General features: G+C 49.2%; 1 protein-coding gene across 4 annotated transcripts in view; it reads left to right on the top strand.

Moving 5' to 3' along the window:
* The first annotated feature begins 3,053 nt into the window (after positions 1–3,053).
* Positions 3,054–9,600, top strand: part of SELENOM (selenoprotein M) — a 31,298-nt gene continuing 24,751 nt past the window's right edge. For all 4 annotated transcript variants that reach the window (XR_015300890.1, XR_015300888.1, XR_015300889.1 and 1 more), the window contains exons 1-2: positions 3,054–3,270; positions 4,683–4,718. Coding sequence is in view for 1 of the 4 variants with exons in the window: in XM_086943172.1 (XP_086799298.1) it covers positions 3,169–3,270; positions 4,683–4,718 (138 nt within the window). In the remaining 3 variants the exon portion in view is untranslated. The remainder of the gene's footprint in view (positions 3,271–4,682; positions 4,719–9,600) is intronic.

Genomic DNA, 9,600 nt, shown 5'->3' with positions numbered 1-9,600 from the left:
CACCGTGGTCACCCTCATACCCGTGCTCTTACATCTAACAAAGGTCCACATCGCAAGCCAATACAACCTACAGTCACTCTCACCCTTGTCATTACTACTACCCCTTCTGACCTTGACCCACGCGCTGACACCGTTTTCCCACCATAGGTACACCATGGTCTACCTGAATACAGGACCCCTATACAGCCACTTGAGCTGCTTTCTCACGTTTCTGCATCAACAGGCTAGGCTTTGAGCCCCTTACATCATGGCCGCCGTAATATAGACACTCATCAGGCCGGGCGTCACCTTTTATGTATGCGTAGAAACTTGATAGGCACAACGTCTCATAAACACGGGACGCCTTTTTGCCCTCAAAGATCCTGCCAATCTAGGCCCTTCCGATTCAAAACCGGGCACTACAAACCCAAATAAATAGCGATCACGCACTTCCTCACCATCTTAAGATGGCCGCCACAGTATCGGCCCCTAACACGTGACCTGGCACAGTGGGCGGCGACGCGTCCCTGCACGCCGGTCCGCTTGTTTGTTTAAATAACCCCGGCCGCCGAGCTCACTCATCTACTCGAGCTCGGCGGTTATGGGTAGGTCTCCCCACGCGGACACAGGAGATTAGAGGTGAGTGCAACAGCGCAAAGCGGGAGAAGGGTGGATAGACCCCCGTTCCTAGAGCATTAACTTACTTTGCCTGCATTTAATAACTAAGAGGTGCATTTAATAACCAAGAGGCGCGTTTGTTATGCTCCTACTCTAGCCACACCCTATGGGCTCATCCCTGATGTTCTGTCCCGCTGATCCCTCATGTGGCAATTAGTGTTTGACCAGTAGGTGAGTAGGGAACGTGATGCTTTATCTCTTAACGCTTGACAGGTCACAGTGTGAGTTTGATTCTGTATCCAGCCACAGTTTGTTTTAACTGGTGCCTTTTACATTAGACCTGCTCATTATTTGACACTCTATGGGTAGGTCATCACGCTAAGACTGCTGCATTTTAACAATTGTTTTTAATCATCACCCTCTCCCATCACAGTCCTCCTCACAGATTCAGTTATTGCGTGTGCTCCCCACTCTGCACGTTGCACGCTCAATACACAAGGCATGTAGTGGTTGTGCTCAATAATCCACAGTACCACCAGCATGCCAGAATTTTCACATGCCCTGGCAATGATGTGACTTGTATTAGTTTACTGCATATTCGTATTAACTATTGTTTCCTTATCTTTTCTCTATGTATAGGCATAGGAGAATCCACAGAGGTAACATACACCACACACATGACACTAGCATGATGTTGATATTCTCACTTTTTTAAGGTCCTGAAGAATCGTGGGCGATTAACCCATTGCGAGAAACATGTCGACCACGTTCACTTCTAGTCTCCTCTAGGGTCACTCGACCTAACCTGTTGACTCCTAGCGAGCTAGCCCCACTTTTTAATTGCAGCCAGGGGACCCCCAGAATAAAGTGAATTCCGGTACCCCTTGCTACATTTTAATAACCCTACCACAACAATACACCGTCCTGCCCACACACCCCCACCTCACCATAAGGCTGTTGGATAAAAAGATCTCCGCCAAAGAGCCCCTCTTTGAGGTGAGCCCGTCGGGGGTTGCACCGCCTCCCCGACGAGGAGCAACCGCCTATGATGAAGCATGACACCCTTCTGGGTGTGTGAGGCAACTACATCCAACATAATGGATGCCCCAGGGTATCATTCGAACACCCTTGGTCACGCCAGGTAAATTTTCCCTATCCCTCCATAGGAACAGTTCAGTAACCCCTTTTGTATCCAAAGTCTGCACAATACCAACTGCACCTTTTTGGGGGAATTTGTCGCTTTTTCCCTGAGCAAGACCTTAAAATACTGGTGCAATCGCTGGTCCTCTCCAGACTGGACTACTGCAATTCTCTTCTTACTGGCCTCCCCAAATCCCACCTGTCCCCCCTTAAATCTGTCCTCCACTCTAAAGCCTGTTTCATTTGTGGGGCCAAAAGAAGCGACCACATCACACTGTTGTTATCCACCCTTCGCTGGCTTCCAATCGAGGCTAGAGCTATCTACAAGACTGCCTGTATCACCCACAAAGCCTTACACTCCTCCTCTCCTCGCTACCTGTCGAATAAACTGAAACTGTCTGGAGGTTCTAGACCATCTCGTAATGCGGAAAATCTACTGCTTGAACCCCCCACTTTCAAGAAGGAAAGATTGATGGCCCAATCCTTTTCCAGGCAACGCAGTAAGAATCTGGAACTCACTTCCGCCTCAGCTTCGGACCACCTCATCCTCCCAGGCCTTCAAAATGGACCTCAAAGTTCTCCTCCTCCAAAGACACCTCCAAATTTAATTCACGCCTCTCTATCATATGAAGGAAGACCTCCCATTATTGAAAATTCTATTGTCCATGACTATGGAAGTGTCTTCCCAGTGTGTTCTGGTAGTTTGAGTGTTTACCATTTATTGCAGTATTATCCTTGTACCTGTGTATGGTACCCTTTTGTAACTTGCACACGTCACTTTTCTCTTGTAACACACTGTTTGCTACCTCTCACATTTTGTTTGCTTTAGATACTTGCACAAGTGCCACCATTGCCTATGTAACGTTTGTTCTTGTGCTGGAGTGTCTGCCATTTACTGCAGTATTACACCTCTACTTGTACTTTGTACGCTTTTGTAACCTGCACACATATCACTTTTTCCTCCTGTAATGTACCGATTGCTACCTCATGTATTGTGGTTGCTCACTATTGTCACTTTTGATTCATGTAACTTAACGTATGATTTTGTAATTTGTTCACTTGTAATTTTCTCCTCATGTATCATTACTGTTCCTATTGTGAAGCGCTCTAACACCTTCGGGTAAAGTCCGCGCTATATAAAGTCGCATAAATAAAATCAAATAAAATTAAGTCATCTGGCTAGAGCCCTGCCAGCCGCCCGAGTCCTCCTCCCACCCCTCTTCCATAGTTCCTAAACCCGTTTTTAGGTCCGCCCCCTAGTTTCTGCCTCCGCCTCCCGCGCCTCCGACCGCCTCTCGAGTCCTTCTCCACACACCGGCCCATCTGCTTCTCTGACGTGGCAGGCAGCCCGGCACTGATCCACGCTCGCGCCCCTGCACTCACTTCCTCTGCTGCTGCTCCAGATACAAGTCGGAGCACCTCTCGCGCGCCATGGCGTGGGCACTGCTGCTGCTGGCCGGGCTCCTCCAGCACGCACTCGCCTACGACGTTGACTTGAAGAGACTGGAGGGTCTGACGAGGGGAAAGGTTGAGGTGAGCGCGCAGCCAGGTGTAAACTGACTCGGTGCAAGATGTTAGACTGCTTTTGCTTGTTTTGCATTCCCGCTGCTGCCTATGTTGCATGTGATGTACTCCGAAGACGCTTGCACTGCCGCTTCCAAACATTCATGCATTAGAGCCTTGTCATTTGTATTGTATTTATATATAGCTCCGGAAGCTCCCACTACCCCTGGCCATTGCTGCTCGTGGATTATCCCCACTGGGTGCGAGAGAAGCTTGCGCTCCTGTGTGTGGAAGAAGCTCGCACTGGTCCGAGGCTCTTGCACTGCTGATGCCCACGTGGGCATGTTCCGTGTGGTGGAAGCTTGCTTGATGCAGACGTCAGTGAAATTGCGGATGCCTGTCTGCGCCATTGGTCTGTCTGATGGAATCACGTTACTTGCGTCAGTCGTGCGATGCTCGATGTGAACTGAGAGAGAAGTGCGCAGTGATACATTTTTTTTTTCGTTTTGTGGGTGACATTTTGCATGAATGACGAGCAGCACAGGTTGTTTTGACAAGAGAGGGGTGGGTGCCCCAGGGGGGTTGTCGATAGGTGTGGTTTAGCTGATATTTGGAAATGTGGAGTCGAGTATCACGCGTGTTTAGAAGTAGAAATCCATGTAACAATTAGAAAGTGAAAAGTCTTTGTGTATTCTAGAAACAGAAAGCACGGGGTTTCGTGGGGTCAGAATGGCTTTAACTTTTGTACTAAAGAAATGGAAGGCTGCTGCTGCTACAGGGTGGGGCTATTAAAAAAAAAAAAATCATGTTTGTATCTGTAAACCTGTACTCATAATTATAGTTCTAGGCGCTTTTCACGAGCACATATCATACTTCGAAAGCATCTGGCCGAAGAAAAGCAGTGTTCACTGCTGTGAGGCTTTGACGTTCACAGCACATCACTCCAGTACAGGGCCCAACTAGAGTAAAATGTAAAAAACGAATATTCCTTACGCAGTCCCCCCTCTTTCAAGAGCCACCAACAATAGCTATTCCAGAATCTTCGTTTGATGACGTCTGCTTGGGGTTTGAACTCTTTTGTGACATCATTCACAGGGTGACCCATTTAAATACTGGTATTACCAAGAAGAGAGTGAAATGATGCCAGTTGACATGGACTGGTGGTGCTAAGTTTATGAACTGCACATGACACGTTGCAGAGTGACTGTACGGGGTGTGAGGGCGTGCAAGGGTAGTAAGTGTCCATTGTGCCAAGAAATGGACATGGGTAGCGCGCATCCACTATTTGTAGGAAGTTAGTCTGCGGATAAGTCCTTGCAGTGCTAGAGTGGAGGCTTCGGAGTAGGTAGAGGCTTTGGTGATGTCGATGGTTGAGTATACCAGCTCAAGGACATGTTTGTTCCTGTGTGGCTCTTAATTTTTTTTTCTCTGTTTCCTTGCAGTCCTGTGGTGGATGACAGTTAAACCGCCTTAAAGAGGTAGGTCCTTGGCATGCACTGATTACCGCTAAGAGGGAAGTGTCAGCAACCCAACTTTATTGCAGATACCGAGCAGCATGTTTGCCAACATGGGGGAATGAAATACCTATTATACACCACAAAGTACCCAGTGTCAGCCTCCATGTAATGACTGTATCGCAGCCTACGCTCTCGCCCTTGTCCAGTTCTTTTCAGCTGGATTTGGGCTGTGAAAGAACCCATATCTATCTATCTATCTATCTATCTATCTATCTATCTATCTATCTATCTATCTTCTCATACATCTTACTAAAGAGTTAAACTAGAGTGTAGGGGACATTACATTTAGCATTCATTGACATCTAAATGGTGAATCCTTTCAACCAGTGACAGTCTTGCCACGTGTTCATCTGTGTAAAGGACACATAACAGGTTGCTGGCTAGGTTACATTTCAGTAACTGGACAACAGATGGGACTAAACTCCTTTAGTAAGTTGTATAGCAAGCCTAGTGCCAGTCAGACAGTGGCACTAGATTTTAGAAAAAGACAGTCATGGATGCAAATAAACATTGTGGTAAGATGATTTGTGCTGCCCTGCGGCAAAAAGTGGACAGTCTGGCGTGCATACGCTGCTTACGAAATGCACCTTTGCTTTTTCACGTAATTCTCGTATAAAATGGTGCCTGCGTTGTTGCATGATTTGTGCTCTGTAGAGCACGCCTTACCTGCGAGGCACGTCTTCAGTGTTCTTCGAGCCATGTTTCCTTGGATGAGCAGCGCCAAGTAAGTGCAGAGCTGGGAGCCCATCGTTCACCCAGCACTGTTGAAACAGCATTTCTGACCCCTTATTTATCGAGTTGCTCATATTTTTCTTTGTATGGCACTAGCTATACATGAATGCAGACCGCACGAATTACCAAGTACTGAATTTCAAGTGAAGTTGGGGCCACGAGTTGCCACACACAGCTGGAATGAGGTGGGCCCCCATATTCCTAGTTCCGGTTCTCCGGCCAGCTTTGTGTGAGCAGTGTTCCCTGGGGCTGGCCCATGCGGTCATACACCCTCCTGCTGCCAGGCAGGCTGTGAGCAGGTGGTCTGCAGCCTGCAGCAGTCTGATGCAACTCAGTTCTGATTCCCAGTAATCTGCCAAACTGCCAATTATGTGAATACTCCAGAGATTTTGTTGAGATGTTTTTCACTTCTAGCTGCCATGACGTTCCATTTAACGCTTTATGGTACATCCCATCGGTTCAGGTGAAATCCACTTTAATGTGGTGTGTCTCATGTAGGCTGCAGTAGCGTCTACTGTAATAAACCATATATTCTTTCTCCTACACAATAGTTTGGAAACCTTTGTATGCTACATATTTTTCTACACTACAATAATAATCCGTTCAGTTCTTCGTATTATCTCTCATATGCTAAGGCAGCATTCTTTTCAATGTTACGTTGTAGCTCTATTGGGTTGCGGTAACATTCAATGAATGCTGTGTATTGTCCTCGACAGTAGCGTGTCTTTCAATTTAATCCATTTTCTCTTGTTCAGACTGCAGTTGTTGTGTTACCTTCAACGGTGAGCATTCCATTTAGGGCCATATTTTCTCCCAGGCTGCAATAATGTCACCTCTAACACTGAACATTCCATTCAGGATTACATATGTTCCTAGGCTGCAGTAACATTGCCTTCTGAGATAATGTAACCTTTAATGCTGAACATTACATTAAGGGATATATATTATGCTAGACTGCAGTAATAATGCCGTAATGCCTTCTCCAGTAATATTGCCTTTTATTCTGAACTTTTTATTCAGGTTTTCATGTTCTCGTAGACTGTAATATCATTGCCTTCTGCAGTAATGTTACCATTAAGGCTGAACATTCCATTAAGGGCTATGTATTCTGCTAGACTGACGTAATAATGCCTTCTACTGTAACGTTGCCTTTTATTATGAACATTCCATTTAGGTCTTCATATTCTGGTGGACTGCAGTAATGTTAACTTTACTGCTGAACGTTGCATTCAGGATTACACATACCCCTAGATTGAATAAAAAATGCCCTCTGCAATAACATTGCCATTAAAGATGAAAATTCCATGCAGTGCTAAGTATTCTTTTAGACTGCAGTAACATTGCCCTCTGCAGTAATGTTACCTTTAAAGGTGAATATTCCATACAGGTCTAAGTTTTCTTTTAGACTGCAGTAAGGTTACCTTTAATACTGATCATTCCATTCCAGGTTACATATTCTCCTAGACTGCAGTATCATTGCCTTCTACAATAACGTTCCCTTTAATGCTGAACATTCCATTCCAGGTTTCATATTTCCCCTAGACTGCAATCAATCCATCAATCAATCAATCATTATACTTGTAGAGCACGCTACTTACCTGCAAGGGTCTCAAGGCGCTGGGAGAGGGGGGTGGGGGGGGGGGGGGTGCCGCTACTGGTTGAAGAGCCAGGTCTTGAGGAGCCTCCTGAAGGTGAGCAGGGCTTGGGTCAGCCGAAGGTGGGTGGGGAGGGTGTTCCAGGTCTTGGCGGCGAGGTAGGAGAAGGATCTTCCGCCGGTGGTCGTACGTTGGATGCAGGGGACTGCGGCAAGGGCGAGGCTTGGAGCTGGCGATGGGGGTGTAGAAGCTGAGTCTGCTGTTGAGGTAGGCTGGACCAGTGTTGTGGAGTGCTTTGTGTGCGTGGATGAGCAGCTTGAAGGTGATCCTCTTGTCGATGGGGAGCCAGTGTAGGTCTCTCAGGTGAGGGTGATGTGGCTGCGGCGAGGGGCGTTGAGGACCAGTCGGGTGGAGGAGTTTTGGATGCGTTGCAGTTGACCGAGATGTTTGTCCGGGATTCCTGCGTAGAGTGCGTTGACGTAGTCCAGTCTGCTGATGATGAGGGTCTGTGTCGCTGTCTGTCTTGTTTCGGTGGGGATCCACTTGTAGATCCTGCAAAGCATGCGGAGGGTGTTGTAGCAGGAGGAGGAGACGGTGTTGACCTGCTTCGACATGGAGAGGGAGGAGTCGAGGATGAATCAGAGGTTCCGTGCATGGTCGGTGGGCATCAATGCTGTTCCTAGCGTGGTCGGCGGGCGTCAGTGCTGTTCCTAGCATGGTCAGCCACCAGGAGTCATCCCAGGCTGAGGGGCTGGACCACAGGAGGAGGATCTCCGTCTTGTCCGAGTTCAGCTTCAGTCGGCTGTTCCTCATCCATTTGGCGACGGCCATCATTCCCTCATGGAGGTTGGTTTTGGCGGTGTGCGGGTCCTTGGTGAGGGAGAGGATGAGCTGGATCTCATCGGCGTAGGAGATGATGTTGAGGTCGTGCTGGCGGGCGACTTGAGCGAGGGGGGCCATGTAAATGTTGAACAGCGTCCGGTTGAGGGAGTATCCCTGGGGTATGCCGCAGATGATGTCGGTGGCTGAGGAGTGGAAGGGGGGGGGTGCTCTGGGCTCTGCTGGAGAGGAAGGACGTGGTCCAGTCCAGGGCCTTCTCTTGGATGCCGGCTTCTTGGAGCCATGTCCTTAGTGTGCTGTGACAGACCGTGTCGAAGGTGGCTGGCAGGTCCAGGAGGATGAGGGCCGATGCTTGGCTGTTGTCCAGTTGGGCCCTTATGTCGTCTGTGGCGGCGATTAGGGCTGTCTCGGTGCTGTGGTTTCTTCGGAATCCGGACTGGGATGGGTCCAGGATGTTGTTGTCCTCGAGGTAGCGGGTCAGTTGCATGTTGACTATTTTCTCGATGACCTTCGCTGGGAATGGGGGCCAGGAGATGGGCCCGAAATTCTTGAGGTCCTTGGGGTCCGCCTTCCAGTTTCTTGAGAAGGGCGTTGATCTCAGCATGCTTCCAGCTTTCCGGGAATATGGATGTCTCAAAGGAGATGTTGATCACTTTTCGAAGTTGGGGTGTGATGGCTGAGTCGGCTTTGTTGAATATGTGGTGAGGGCAGGGGTCTGACGGTGATCCTGGATGGAGTTCATGACCTTGCGGGTTTCGTCGTCGTTGTCGTAGGTCCAGGAGGTCAGGTGGTTGATGCGGGTGGGGTTCGCGGGTGGGGAGGGGACTGGCGTTGTCGGGTTAGTCTTTGTGTTGAAGCTGTCTTGTGTATCTTTCGGTGGAAGAAGGTGGCCAGCGAGTCGCAGAGTTCTTGTGAGGGCAGGATGTCGTTGGCGCTGGCGCCAGGGTTGGAGAGTTTCTATCACAATGCTGAAGAGCTCTTTGCTGTTGTGTGCGTTGTTGTCCAGGTGGGCTTTGAAGGAGGATCTCTTGGCAATTCTGATGAGGTGGTGGTGTCTGCGGGTGGCGTCCTTGTGGGCTGCGTGGCTGTCTTGTGTTTGTTCGTGAAGCCATTTTTTCTCCAGTTTCCGGCAGCTACGTTTGGAGGTCTTTAGTTCTTCGGTGAACCAGGTGGCTTTCTTGCTGGTGTGGCTGTTGGATGGTTTCTTGAGCGGGGCGAGTGTGTTGGCGCAGACTATGATCCACTGTCTGAGGTTGCGGGCGGCGGCGTCTGGGTTGGTGGGGGTCGGTGGGGGTGTTCCGGGCAAGGGTGGTGGTAAGCTGATCCTCAGTGACTTTGCTTCAGCAGCGTCGGGGCAGTTGTTGGGTGCGGTGGTGCGTGGTGGGATTCTTGTATGTGAAGTGGATGCAGCTGTGATCGGTCCAGTGGGGTTCGGTGGTGTGGTCGAATGAGACGTGGGAGCTTGTGGAGAAGATTGGGTCAAGCGTGTGGCCGGTGGCGTGGGTGGGAGCGGTGACTAGCTGCCAGAAGCAGAGGTTGGCGAGGTTGTCAAACAGGGCAGCGGAGTTGGCGTCGTTGTTGTTCTCGAGGTGGAAGTTCAGGTCCCCGAGGAGGATGTAGTCTGTTGAGGCAATTCCTCCTCCAATCCCATTGGCGCGGTCTCTGCGGGCGATCTT

The sequence above is a fragment of the Lissotriton vulgaris genome, chromosome 11 (genome assembly GCF_964263255.1).
Source record: "Lissotriton vulgaris chromosome 11, aLisVul1.2, whole genome shotgun sequence".
NCBI classification, from domain to species: Eukaryota; Metazoa; Chordata; class Amphibia; order Caudata; family Salamandridae; genus Lissotriton; species Lissotriton vulgaris.
Note: the sequence above shows the minus strand (reverse complement) of the source record. Positions and strands in the feature narration are given on the sequence as shown.